The sequence below is a fragment of the Chelmon rostratus genome, chromosome 21, assembly GCF_017976325.1.
Source record: "Chelmon rostratus isolate fCheRos1 chromosome 21, fCheRos1.pri, whole genome shotgun sequence".
Taxonomy (NCBI): Eukaryota; Metazoa; Chordata; class Actinopteri; order Chaetodontiformes; family Chaetodontidae; genus Chelmon; species Chelmon rostratus.
In genome coordinates this window covers 20,833,948-20,849,226 of record NC_055678.1, presented here as the reverse complement: position 1 = coordinate 20,849,226, position 15,279 = coordinate 20,833,948, and the positions used below count along the sequence as shown (strand labels likewise).

General features: G+C 41.8%; 1 protein-coding gene across 1 annotated transcript in view; it reads left to right on the top strand.

The window, feature by feature from the left end:
- Positions 1–1,849: 1,849 nt before the first annotated feature.
- LOC121625006 (rho GTPase-activating protein 23-like) overlaps positions 1,850–15,279 on the top strand; it is a 65,062-nt gene continuing 51,632 nt past the window's right edge. The window contains exon 1 of the mRNA XM_041963011.1: positions 1,850–2,306. Within this exon, the coding sequence (XP_041818945.1) occupies positions 2,298–2,306 (9 nt within the window). The 5' untranslated portion in view covers positions 1,850–2,297. The remainder of the gene's footprint in view (positions 2,307–15,279) is intronic.

The following is a 15,279-nucleotide window of genomic DNA, read 5'->3' as shown; positions in this document are numbered from 1 at the left end:
TCCATTTGAAATAATATATTTTGATTCATTACATTCATTAAATAATTATTGTACAACTCATCATTCATTGACAATAGGACCCTTAAATGGAATTCTGTACAACTTCTTGATCAGATTTCACGTCAGGGTGCCCAGCTATGATTCACTGTAGTGGTATTCTTGATTTTAGTATAGAGCTATAATGTCCCATGCTCTAAATGCTGTTATAAAGGTTTTTCCACCTTTCAAACCAAGATGGATTAAGACTCTTTGTTCTTGTCCTTGATTTTTATCTGAGTTTTTGTTGATACAGGTGAAATAAGCCTGTGGATGATGACACATAAAATCACAAAATAAGATGCCAAACTCATGTGACTGCCTCTGTGGTGATCTTGTTAATATCATTTAACACAGATTCCATTATTCAAAGACCAATTTCTCCCAAAAATTGGGAAAAACAGCACAGCTCCAAAGGTTTTTCCCATGATGAAGTACAAGCAGCCATACAAACTAAAGGACTGAACTACCTGATTGGTTTTGTGCAAATTAACGATGAAAGTAATAGATAGAAATTCAGACTTATTTATTTATTGCAGTTTTGGCCATCATCATCATCAGTATGACGTCTGTAAATACCAACCAAATTAATAGCTGAGATGAAGGAATGCTGCAATATCACTAAAAAGAAGTCAGACAGGACAAGAAATATGAACAGTCACATCATCTGACAGTCTGTAAACAAACCAAACTCACAGATTAGCTACAGTAGACTTATGTGGAAGAGAAAACTAAAACTAAAACACTGGAAAGTAAAATAATAACCAAAAACTGTCCATTGTAAAGATCACTCACAGTTTTCAGCTGTGACCTGCTGTACTTACTGTAGTGTAAAAGTGATTTTTGAATTATTACCACCATTTCTGCGCCCACAGTCAGTTTTCCCTCCAGATAATGTGGGTTAGATAATCTGGATAAACTGTTGGCTTGTCTACAACCTTCCTGCTCGTGTGGCTCGCCCTGTTGGACTTTGTTGTAGCAGCGTTGCTATGTCTCCAAATCTCAGCAAAGTAACCACACTGCTGAGTAAAAATGATGTACAAAACTATGAAAGATTTGTAATAACCGTGGTTGTTCTTTAAGATGATGGTTATTGCTTGAGTTGAGCAACATTAGCATTCATGTCTCTGGCATCAGCAAATGGAGCAACTCCAGTCCCTTCATTTAGCTGTTTTGGTCTTCACCAACTCCTCCTGGTTGTTTACAGCAGCCATGTTCATAAGCTATTTGTTTGCTTTGCTAAGTGTGTCTGCTTTTCTTGCTGGGCAGGTAGTGTACAGTGGGTTTTACTTTGGAAACAAGGTTGATGAGAGTGATCTTTCTGAATATACATCGTCATTTCAGCCATTGCTATAATACAAATGTGAATCAGTGCAATATTTTTGTGTTCTGTTACACAAATTTCCCACAACTGTTCAAACATTTCACTTCATGCAGGTGGGATCTACAGTATGTGACAATAAATCCCTCTCTGTGCTTCACCTTGCAGCAGGGACTCAGTCGGTTTTTCATTATCCCGGCTCCATTGACCGTCTACCAACAGCGCTCATCAATGGAAGTGCATGAAGCTCACAGAGAAGCTCTATGAAGGAATGAGTGTGACAGCTGCTGGGGGAATCCTACTACACCGTCAGGTCACATGGTACACATAGAGACACATCCCTCTGATCCCTCCACCCTCCCCTACCCTCTGTCTCTCACTAATGCTGTGTACAGTGAGGGAGGGGGGAAAAGCAGGAGGGTTTTAGAGGGAGGAGGAGGAGGGGAAGCAGCTGAGAGGGAGAGAGCAGAAGCGAGAGGAGGAGGAAAAGGAGAGGCAGTGAGCGGTGTGAGCCCAGATTACAACCAACCAGACACTGAAGCATTGAAGACAGGAGCGTGGAGGACAGAAATAAAGGGACACAAACTCTCCTTCTGTGTCAGCTGAAAAGAAAAAAGGAGGATTACACACAGACTGTGGTCAGGAAGAGGGAAGGAGAGTAGAAGAAGAGGGAGAAAAAGAAAGAGGAGGAGTACTGTATTTCCAAGAGCGAGTGTTTCAGAAGACGGTGCTGTCACAGAGGAGGAGGAGGAGGAGGAAGAGGTGGTGTGTGTGAGCATGCGGGTTTACAACACGCCAGCGACACAAGTGATATAACACTAAGCTGTGTGTGAAGTGAACTCCCACCACACCCACACCTCAACGTCGTCCACGAAAGCCAACCCAAGGTTTCACAAGCCATGCTGAGGACCTGGAGCCGGCCAAAGTCCTGCTGAACACCATGGCCCAGGTGAGGAGAGGCTCACACACACACACACACACACACGCACTCACACGCACACACATGCACACACATGCACAGTATATTCAAATCACACATTTCGGTGCGTACATGTTTGAATGCACAGACAAACATGAATACTACTGAAACAGGGGTACTTGACATACATCTGCACACGCTCAGGCACAGTTCACCTGACAACCCAAACATGACCCACGTCCTTTCTTTGGCCTTTTCTTGCTTCCTCTCACACTTTCAAGAAACATGTGGGCATTAATCTAGCGACAGAGTTGTAAACACTCGACAGAAGTCGTGTGAGCTACTTTGCATCGCTGCAGCTCTTCCTGCACACAGAACAACTGAAAGTGAGCTCAACAACAGAAGAACATTGTTACATCAACAAACACTTAGAGACGTGAGATCTGTTTTTATAGCTGTAGTTTGATGTACAACTGTACAACTAGACCGTGATCATGGGAAAAGGACATAACAGTGACTTAGCACTCCGGCAATGTTTAGTGAAAGACAAGTCTTTGTATTTCTGAGCATTATTACTGAGAAATTATGTAACATTAAGCCTTCGTGTATGGATCCAAGGCTGGACTCACAGGCGGGCTAAGTGGATGCTGGGCACTCAGGGGCCCTGAAGGCCCCAGGATGTCTATGTGGCGTTTACTTTGTAATAGTTCAGGCAATTTAAAATTTGACTGCAGTCGTGTGACGTCAGCATTCGTTCACTCTCTTCTCATTAACTGAAAGTTGTTGAAAAGACTGGAAGCAGTTTGGACATTCGTTGTTGAGCCCAGCTTTGTTTTGAAAGAAGCACCCAGTCTCTGCTGCTTATTGATTGACAGTTTTGTATGCCACAGTTTTGTTGAGAGAAGCTCCCTTCATCTGAAACATTTCATCTGGGCCAGTAGAGGGATCTGCGGTGTCTCAGAAGGGGACTTTTTTTTTTTTTTTTTTGCTACAGCCTTTATGTACTTTTAGCCAAAGATTTTGGAGGACAAAAACACATCCAAAGAGTTTTGGGTAAAAAAAAAGGAAGAGCTTCTTGGACAGATTAGACAGTCATTTATTGGAGAGAGAGTGAAGTGTGTGTTTGGGGCTTTCAGCTGAGGATCTGCAGTGTACCAAGTGCAATAAAACACAAAGAAATGAAGAGGGGAGTGTTTTGGGCTTGTGTCTGTTAAGGAGAGGGCATGTCTCTGAGAGAAAAGAAGGTTGTGTATTTTTAGCCAATCGGGTCAAGTGCTGCTGTTTATGCTGTCTGTGTTATGCACGTGCGTATGTGAGGACAGTAAGACGGAGTGTATGGTCTTTTCATAGCTGGTGACATAGACACACAGTAAGAAAAAGAGAGCATGGGGGGTCTGGGAGGTCTTTATGGTAGCATGTGGACATAGAGGACAATTTATCCTTCAAGATAGAGCAGGCATTGAGTGTTTTAGGGTGGAACGACTCATTCTGCCCGGCAGGATAATGGAGAAACTATGCAGTCAGCCTGAGTGTGAAAGGTGCATTGTGTTTTTGGAGGCTGGACATTTGTGTGTGTGGAAACGTCAGGATATCCTGCTCTTGCTCTTGTGGACAGACAAACACATTTACTGGAACAAATAGGAGACAGGTTCAAACTGATGAACTTTCCAACAATGTATGAAACAAACATAGATCATCAAACAGGCCTGGACTAATGTACCACCAATATATTAGACTTTCATTCTACTTTTATTACTTTGTGATTCATGAAATGCACTTTTGGCTGATTAAATATTTATTTCTGCTTGACTGGGGAGACTTTAACCTAGACTGAACTTTTAGTGACATATATTGATCTGATTCCATCTAAATACACAAGACAAAATGTGATTATTATTAATAACAAGTATAAGTTGTATGAATGGAGCTGGAGATGAGAATGAGATGTCACTGTCTTAAAGGAGAACCCAATTTTCCAGATCAAAGTGTGTTTAACGGTGTTGTGGAGTAATACTGGATTTCTATCTGGAAAGAGACAAGTTAACATGAAGTGAATCTTTATTTGAGAGTTTGCCACTGACCCATCGATGTGTAGAGATAGAACCCTTTAAATAACAGCCAATCGTAGATCCCCCTAGGAAGCTGTAGATGGAGCTTTGACTCTGGTGACGGTGGGTGGGGGGATGGTGGTAGCTGTGAAGCAGTATAGACTGCATTGACCGCAGAGAGAGACAAAATAGGTAAGGTGGTTTAAATATTCTTGAGCTGAGATGTTCACTGGATGATGAGAAAGCCTGCACACAGAACCAAGTGAAATCATTGCATATCGTTAAGAAGTGCAGCCTTCCTGCTTGAACTTGCACTAAAAGCTTCATATGTGAAAAAAAGTTAGTATGAGGCCTTTAATGTTTCCAGGATGAGCTGTGAGAGGTCTCATAAATGTCCTCACTTGGGACTGAAGACTATAAGTTTGAAACTGAAATGAAATCTGTTGATGTGGAGTTACAGCGAGCTTCCCAGACCCCTATAGCCCGTCCCTCATATCTGCTGCAGGCCAGAGGCTCAACACTACATTAACTGCCACTTACATAACCAAAGACACTCCACAACAAAAGATGACGCATTACAAGCTGCACCACTGGTATGAAATGGTATACCCTTCCTGTCTCCTAAGTGGGCATGGTTGGTCATGTCATTCACTGGTACCTGTCTACATCCTTTGGAAAAGAAAAGCCAGATAACTTGTTCCTCTGTTACAGACATTTATAAACAAAGCTTGGGCACTATTAACACTAGTGTAGTACTGATGGGCTATTGCTTGTCCATGTCAAAGCAGTAGAGCTCTTGATACAGTACAAATTTATTGTTTGCATCTTGCTATCTTTATATGATTAACATTGTTATAGAGCATCTTTGGATGAGATCTATGCTGCCAGATCTCCTGAGTGTTTTCCTGAGACAGAGACAGATCATGAACAACGTAAATTTTCTCCTGATCTGTGTGTCTAAAAAATGCCAATTTAGTGTCAGTGTCTGAAGGTATATGGCTTAGAAAATGGGTTCAGTATTTACTTTGGTGACTATAAGAGTTTGTCAAAATCTGTGCTCTCATTCACTTGAGTCAGTTCTCGGTACTCCATGTGGTCCGTGGTCCCCACCTGTGATGAGGCCAACGATTGCAGAGTCGTCAGAGAACTGGTCTGGTCCGCAGAGTAGAGGGTTGATAGGGAGGGAGCCAGGACTGTATCCTCACATATTCTGATCAGTTGGTGATCATGACTCGTGCTGTGAGGTGGTGGTCCACTGCTACGCACTCCAACTTGTCCCTCAGAAGAGTGGGCTGCATGGCATTGAAGGCAGAAATCAGAGAACATGATTCTCCCAGTGCTCCCAGCCTTCTCCACGTGAGAGAGGAATCTACAGCATGTACAACATGACACACATGACAGCAACATCCCACAAATGCAGGTTAATAGGCAAACTGTATCAGCTCCACTGATAGTCTCTGAGTTCTCTCTCACTTGGCCTATTGTGAGGGACAGGGGCTGTGAACAGCATAATGCTCGACCATTGGTTTTCTCTCTGGTGCTAACAGCGCTGCTAGCTCGTCCATCCAATTCAGTTTAATTCAATTCAGATTTCTCCTCCTAGCACAGCACCCTGCCTTGGCATGGCTTTCCTGTCTCTCCGTCCTCTGCTCACAAGGAACATCAGGTCTCTTCCCAGGAAGCATTGCCATGTTACGGAGCGCTATCAGCTGATCCCTAGTGTAGACAATGGACCTGCACTCGGGATCCCGGACATGAAAATAAACGTTGCAAAAATGAACAGAAAGACCAGGACAAACTCAGCAAGTTTAGTGGTCATAGTGCACGCCATGGATAAGTGAAAAAAGTGATTACACATCTAAAGTAGTAAATAAACACACAGTTAAAGAAACTAGAAGAGAAAGCTCAACGGTGGACGAGAGATGCTGCATCATGCTGCCATCTGTGCGGCGCTGGAACTTTTAAAAATGTTTTTTCAGAGGTATTTCTGTACTCATCACACTCCAGAGCACACTGATTCGAGTATTTTATTTGATACGAGGAATGGAGCACATTGGCATTAGCAGGTTTTAATTGATCATAGATATTGACTATATCAGCCGAGGAGTAGAAAGAAATTGTAGCATAGAAATGCCAATGATATGAGGTCATTCAGAAATTTATTTCAAAGCTCATGTTCACAATACGGGCTTCTCCAACAAATGTATCACTTTATTTATTGTTTATTATAGCTCAGTGTAGTTTAGTCCTGCCTTTTAACCGTTTTAACTCCAATTCCCCAAATGTTTGACAAAAATCAAACACTGAACACAATCAGCACTACTTATTCTTTGCAATGATAGTGGTACATGGTGTCAGTCGTGGACAAACCAAAGTTTTCTGGGTTATATTTTTATGAATTTGAGTTTTAGTCTTCTGCCTAAGCTTTCTATGTTATTGATGTATATTCAGTTTCTTTTGTTGTTTACTTTGCTGTTAATGTTCCTGACAAGCACTGACAAAGTTCATTTTTCAACTGTCAAATTCCACATTCAGTACAGATCACTTGACTCAACACTTGACACTTGAGTCAATACTATGAAAACAAAATTTAGTGACGACTGGCCAGTTCAGTCAAGAATTTAAGCACTGAACAACACCTTGAAACCTCACCAAAATCTATTGAATCAGTTATTAAAATGGCATTTTCCCATCCACTGTATCACTTCACTCTCAATGAAGGAATCAGTGCAACATGCTGAGTCTAACAGTATTAATACATGGTCCAAAATAAAGACACCATCAATCCAAAACCATCACCATCAGTCTTCAGTAACTCGTATGTATTTATCAAGCTGTAGTGTGACCAGCTGAAAAAGAGCATGCACGAAAAACCCTCCGTACAGCTTTTTAAAAGTAAATGTCCTGCATTCTACGTGAAACAACAGAAAGGGCTTGAGGTTTGGTCGACATACACGAGCTTCACTCTGTGACTCACTTCAGTGACTCAGATTGAGCCGACATGTCCTGTGCAGCGAGTCCAGCTCAGCAGCTCTGCCGTCTGAAGCCTCCAGGCCTCTCCAAAGACTTCTCCTTTATCTTCTCTCAATTGCACTGCACTGGCCACTTGTGCTCTAATGGCTAGTGTGTGTCCTCAGATGTGGATTCCACCCAGTACATGGCCCTTACAGACTCATCCAGCCGAGGGATGGGTAGAACGACAAAGGAAACAAAGACGATAAGAGGAAAGTTGGACAGAGGGCACTTTGCATTGCAACCAATAACATGTTTGCACTGGTTATTTTGTAAAGGTCATAAATAGCTGCTACCCCTACCACTGAACAATAAGGAATCAAATCTGATCAAAAGCTTATATTATATATAACCAATTTTGGTTAAATGCTTCCTAAGTGGCTTCCAAAACCATTCCAAATAACCCCTATAAAAAAGTTCAGGGACATCTGAGTTAAGGTTAACTTAACACTAGCTGCTGGTAGGTGGCTGGACAGATGCTTATTGTGTATAATGAAGGTTGCGTAGTGCATGTACATCGTCAGCAGCTGCAGCTTCAGTACGGATGTGTTCAGACATCGTGCTGCTGAGCAGTCGCTCATGTTTTGGAAGGCGCTCAGAGTCCAGTGCACAAGTTCCCAGAACAAAATGGAGGAAAGTAGACTTGAAGCCTGAAATGTGAGTGTTCTGACTGATGCATGTCAGATGGATGACTGAAAAACGCAGCTGAAATGTAATTTGTATAGACAAGGTGTTGGACACTCAGACACTTTGTACAGGAAACCCTCCTTCATCCCGCTAGGATGATCTCTTGCCTCCCCTGAGTCTGACTTTCAGGTGTTTCAAGCCTTGTGCATGTGATTTCCAAACTCTGCCCTGGTTGGGTCATTGTTGTCTGACGTTGCCACTATACGTATGCAACCATGACGGTAAATCCACAAACTGTTTTTCCTGTTCAAGTCGTGAATCCTTTTGTTCACAGCTCTTTTACATTATGGAGTTGTGGAGAACAAGGCTGTGCTTTCATTTCCAGTGGGAATGAAAAAAACGAGCACCATAGATTACAAATTGCATAAAGTTGAAGCTCCCTCAGCTCTCCCACATCTTGCCACTGAGTATTTGACTCTTGGTGATCCAGCATGGAGATCAAAGTTCAGTTCAGACTGGTATCTGATGCCTTTGAGTCCGTATGTGTGAATGCATGCCATGACATTTGGCAGCACTATCTGGTACTTCACCCTTTGCTTCAAAGGAACACTCATTATTTTCATAGTCACAAGAGGACATACAATGAGGACAACATAAATGGACAAACTGCCAGTGCTTCTTCAAGTGAGGAGAGCCTGACAGATGGTGTAATTTTTGAAATTATGTATGTGTTGTTTGGGGCAAACACTGGTCAATGAAGTGGTTGACTTCAGGGTTTTACAATAGAAATGCAAGCGTGTGAGTCTGCCAAATATTTTATGGATATACAAATATTTTCAACAACACATGTATAAAGATATGCAACAGACTCTTACAACAGACAGCAATCATACAATAATATCCTGCCTTTGTGGTTGTTTGATACCTGTTTTTAAATGTGATGAGGTTTATTATTGAGTTCAAGCCACAGAGGCACGAACACACTTCAGAAAAATGATGAAGTGAGACACAAAAGCGTTGCGGGCTGTTTTTACATCCCGGCCTGTAATCGACATCCCAGCACCGGACCTGACTGTTATCAGCACTCAGCAGGAGGACAGGGAAGGAGGGAGAAAGGGAGGCAGGGGGGGGCAAAAGAGAGGCGAGCGGGAGGTGGGGAACGACAAATTATAATGACAATTCCCCATTCCTGCATGCTTCTCAAATGTTTTCATGTCACAGACAGATCTGTCTGATCAAATGAAGTTCAGGTCCTATTTGACAAGCGGCTGTAGATTCAGTCTTTGTGCAGCTGTCTGCAGAACAGAGAGTGAATGTATGATTACTGCAGTCATTCTAATGCATTCTCTCAACTGCCTTTGAATTTCTTGAATTTTTAAAAATGCTGATAGCTGCTGGAGTACTGTTTTTTATGTACTTGTAGCACACTTTATATTTTAGCCATGCTAAAGCGGCAGCTCCAGGGACGGCGATGTTAGTCACCAAGTTTGATCTTAAAGCTGCAGTAGGCAGTTTAAACAAATAAAAGCAAAACCCTCCACCTCTCTCTCTCTCTGCTGCCTGGTATCACTGCACTAAGCTCCTTCCACCAAGCCCACAAGCTGGAACAGCGGCAGAAGGAGTCGGTTGCCCTGCGAAACCTCTTGCCCTGTCACGCCTGCTCGCCACAGCGTGAGCCTCACCAAGAGGAGGCTCGACTTCTCAAAGACGCCCTTCCTGTGCTTTGCAGCCCCAGGCCTCGGAGGCAGCTGCAATGCTGTCTAACATCTCACATCTCGAACATCACGCACACCACGCCAAAAAAACCTCTCCACCCCGAACTGAACTGAAATATCTTCACGAATACAGGATGAGTGACCATGAAATTTGGTACCGACATGGCTCTTTCTTATTGGCTCTGGTGATCTCCTGACTCTTCTACCAGAGGGTTAATAAGCAAATGCTAATTAGCAAATGTTGGCATACTAGCACGCTAAAATAACATCAATATGATGAATACAAAAAACATTATACCAGCTAATCATGAGCATATTAGCATTGCAATAGCATAGCATTGTGAGAACGTTAGCATTTAGTTAAACAACAACAGAAATTTACAGGACAAAACAGTTTTCATGCAGGCTTTATGTGGAGTTTTCATGCCCACCATAGATTTGTGTGGTCATAGTGAAACCGGGGACCTTGATCAATTATTAGTTAATAACTCCACACAACATGAGGACAGAGGAGGATTTGTCTGCCTTGAATGGCCGTGCATGGAGATTACACTGCACTAAGACTACATCAGAAACAAAACTGTTCCACTTGATAACATGGAAGTGTATCTGTTTCATAATCATTTATATTCGGCAAGTTCATGTTTATGAAAGCAGGATTTGAAATAATTTCAGTACAATTTATGTTGCAGCCCGTTACAAGTTCCTTTGAATTAGGATGGTCATATTAAGTTGATTATGTTATATGGTTTAATGCTATATTTGATCAATAATAAGATGACATGCCTTTATAATGTTAACCTTTCAATATATCTGTTACCTGTAGTGTTTTTCAGTGAGCTTAAATTTGTCCCACACTTCTGTCTCCACACAAGCTGAAAAGCTGCAGTTTAGCTTGCTCGGATCAACTCATTAAAGCTCCACTGAACTAGCGCGCTGCCACAAGTACAGCCCTGCCTCAGAGAGGCTAACATGCAGACATTTGCGGCTGAAATGCCATGCAAGACACAAGTCACAGGCGTGACCACCGTTCACTTTCATTTTTAAAAATAGCATGCACGGCTCGGCCTTATAAAGCTCAGCTGCTTTGAATTTCATTGCTGCTTGACTGCAGATCATTCTTTCTAATTAGAAGTGCCTGGTTTAAACTCTGCCCTCTCTTTCTTTTTGAACCGCACGCACTGCATGCAGTTTTGAGGCTGGTGAGTGTTTCAGTGTGCTTTCACTAAACTGAGAATGTCACATTAGCAAGACATGCAGACTAGTACATGAGTGTTTTAGAGTATCAGACCCAAAACATTTGAATACTAAGAGCTGCAAAGCTGCCTAACTAAAACTTTATTTTGAAGATATTTAATTTCAGCACAACGCTTTATCAAAAATATGAGCATCAGTGCTGTCCAAGAATAGAACTGTAAGACCTTGGAGTGAAGAGCCGGAGAGAGAGAGGCTGAAGGAATGAACACATGAAAGCTCTTTATGCTGAAACAATCACACCATCCTGAAACAGTTTTCAGAGGAGCTATGACTTTGGAGCTCTGTACCTCATGAGCCTCTTATTAACACTGGCAAAACTGTTTTGAAGAGCAGCTGCTAAAACACAGACTCTGTGTGTGTGTGTGTGTGTGTGTGTGTGTGTGTGCGTGTCTGTGTGTGCGTCGTCTCCTGTCATGAATGGAATGGGAATTACATAATGTATCTAACTGCGGTTATGTCCACTATCCCCTTCAAAGATCACTAATAGCAGAAGACAAACTAGCCTGTGGGACACGCACACACACGCACACACATGCACACACGCACACACACTTGCACGCACACACACGGAGCCCCTGTTTTAGCAGCTGCCGTTCATTGTTTGCCAGTGAATTCATGCATTTAGACACACTTCACCAAACAATATAGTGAAGTCTGAGCTGTTGATTTAATGAGCGAGGAATGTGGTGGTGAAATGAAAATGATCCCTGAGCCTCACCAGCTATTGTTTCACAGACAGCCAGATTTTATTTTCATCTGCCTCAGTTTCCTTCGAAAATATGACATTTTTAGTAGCAGAAGGGGCTTTATGTCCATTGGTGTCCACTGAGACTGCATAACATTTGAAATAAGAAATCCTCTCAGACATAAAAAGTTATTTTTAAAGCAATAAAACACACAATTGTTCCAGGTTTTGCTGCTACAGCCCAAGCCGGTCTGATATGATGGGCGGCTTGGTAGCTAATGTTAACTAATGAGAGCAGACTTATTGGTCTACATTACATCACTGAGGCAGGTCACTGCTCTTATAACTCCTCTTCTATTTGTTGCTTGTGCTACGCTGTGTTTTAGCTTCAAACGGAACAAAAGTTGCAAAAATACATAAAACAAGAAGCTAACACATCATACCTCCTCACCACAAGGCATCCTCGTTAGGAAAGAAAGGTTTGTTTGGATTGAACGATAAGCAATTCTTAGAAATGGTGGGACAGCATAGAAAGCCAGTATGATACAAAGTCAAAAGATCACTGATACAAATATAGGAAAATCAGAAAGAAGCATAAATGTTTACATGCTATACACATGCTAGTTTAAAATGTTTCAACTGGATCAAAATATCGAGTTTTGTCACATGGTTTTATGACGCCAATGCACAAACGTAGTCGGGTGTTGCTAACAGGCTACAGATCCCTGTGCAGTTAGCCAGCACCGCTCTGTGAGAGAACAGCATTTGAAATAATTCATTTTGAATGCGTCAAGTTATTCTTTAAAGCCACTCGCTCAGTCGTAATCTTGGGAAATGATGAATTCAGTGTGGGTGTTTTATTGCCGTCTGTATTTTGTGATAGACTTTCTGTCATCTGATCTACAGAGGCACTATATGAAGACATTGTACTTGTTTACAATGTGCTGTAATTACCACTTGTGGCCACAGTGGCCACTATTCAGCAAAAGTTAAATAGTCCCTCTCTTGCTTCCAAAACCTTCCTTTATCTATGATTTTCCAGAGCATGCAGTGTTAATGACTGTTAATTTGATATTATTAGTAATCCAGTATGCTCGTCATAAATCAGTATGACCTTGCTGATGCTTTTTTACTCATGGTCTGACATCATCTTTGCACTGCCCCGCTGGGCGCATCGTGTGACATCATCAGCGCGCTGCAATCTGAATGGCTCACACCTACAACGGCTGATTGCACCGTCTGTGCTGTGACACACACAAATCCATGGCTGTGTGGAGGTTGTGTAATGGTGCGTGTGTTTTCGAGAACGAAAGAATTTGTAAGTGTGTTTGTGGCCAAATGTAAGTTTGTGTGTGTGTGTGTGTGTGTGTGTTTTCCTGCTCTGCTCTAGTTCATTCAGCCGTATCAGAGCTTTAAATAAAATGATGAAAGCCTTATTTCTCCGGTGTATGTCTGTATGTGTGTGTCTGTGAGCTGTGTGCATGTGTGTGTGTGTTTGCTCCTGACCTGATAATAGGTTTCCTCCAGAGTGCATCCCCCCCGAGGGTCCTGCAAAGAGAACATATTACGTGTGTAAGGGTGTGTGTGTGTGTGTGTGTGTGTGTGTGTGTAAAAGCCTAAAAGTGGCCTTTCTGATGTGATCTTGTGGGCTCTTTACTCTCTGCATGTAAGTAGTTATTCTTGTAGCTTACATAGCACACAACATCCACACCAGAGTCCTCAGTCTGTGCTTACTCACTGAAGCATGTCTCTGAACTGAAGCATGTGACTTACTACTGCAGCTTCCACTGAAGACGGAAACATCACATCTGTGTGGCGTGATGGGGACACTGTAACCTTCCACACAGTAATACATGAATATAAAACATGATGAATATATATATATATATAAATACAATATGTATCTATATATATATATATATATAAATACAATATGTATCTAGATGTGTATGTATGTATCAATATGTAATAGTAAAATGGCCATCAGCAGGAAGATGTTGTGGATTGTTGTTTTAATTAGTGTGCTTTTTATCATAGCAGATGGTGGTGTGTACGTCTCTTTCGTTCTGTGCATGTGCTTCCACTTGACATAAGCATTAAAATAATAGTTCAGAAATCAGGCCAGTGACATGCTCTTCTTTCTGTCTCTCCTCCAGTTCCATTTGAGCATTGCTTATTGGCAAATGTCTGAGCATGATGATACCTGAATGAATTTTGCATTTTGTTGCTGGGGTTCATTAACTTTTGCAATGCTATTTTAGCTTCAGATCGGGTCTGAGCTGAAGCTATGATTTGATCTGTTTTTAGTCAGGCCACGTGCAAATACCCACATCTGACTCATGTTTTATTGCAAGCTGCTACCTATTGTTGGCAGACTCGCAGGTCAGACGCCAACTTTTTTCAACTTTAGCAAATCTGTAGGGTCAGCCAATACAAACACTGATGCACTGTGCTTGGAAACAGAATCATTATTGTATTGGGGTACCAGACTACAAGCCACAGTTTTCTCTCTTTGCGGTTGGTGATTGCTCTGCCAATGTTTTATTAATACCCACATTGGAATGTTGATATCACATCTTTAACCCCAAATTTAATGCATCTATGGTCCATCTGACGGTGCCTTTCAGGGCCCCTTCACTGATTTTACACATAAAGTTCAGTTTCCTCACGCTCAGCCTGTGAAAACAGTTGTATAATGTTTTCTGTGGCAACACAGGCTCAATGAAAAGGTGTAATTAGTGAAAAGAAGTAATTTGACTAAATGTCAGAATATCTCAGCCTCTGCTGCCCTCGTGCTGACCATTCTTTTTAATCTGTCCTTTTCAAAAACCACCCAACAAAATCACTGAAGCACTCCTTTAAGACTCAATTAGGTCCATAGCACCTAATTTAAAACCTTGAATTCACAGCTTCTTATTAATGTTGTAAAAATATTATGTCTTGTGTTTTTCTAAATACCAACAATGAGATCAAGCAACAAAAGGGCCAATATTTCTCTAGCTATGGAAAATTAGCAGACCTCTGGCGACTCAATCATATCACCAGAAATTGAAAAAAAGATTGTAAAACTCGGTTGTGTAACTGAATTATATTGTAGATCTCTGTTGCACCTGCCATTGCTGTGCTTTCAAAGTAAACAGATTCCACTAGAAGGAACACATGACAAGGAAATGTGCCCAACATACATTGATTATTCAGTCTGCTATATCACCTCGGTCAGATCAAATCCAACACGTGATTTTTAAGGTGTCAACATTACCTATAAAGATCAAATTCACACACGATCTAGATGAGGGCGAATATCAGTGCCAGGAACTTGAACAGCCAACTTGAACACATAAAAAGTGAAAACCGCATGTCTTTAATAGACCGTGACAAGATATATTGGCAGCAAACAGTGCAGCATGAAACCTGCAGAGTGCTTCCACATTAGCAGCAGGTTTACTTCAGGTGACTAAGCCAAGTTGGCAACCACGGTCCAAGCAGGAGCCTAGAGAGTGAATGAATCCTGATACCACTCACTATCTTGGCAACATGAAGCCTTAAGTGCTCGTAATGTGTTTAGTTGGTGTGCAGTTGATGCAGATGCATCGATACACCGATATGATGTATGTGATAATGTCTAAATTACATTTAGTGGTGTAAATGCAGCTGCTTTG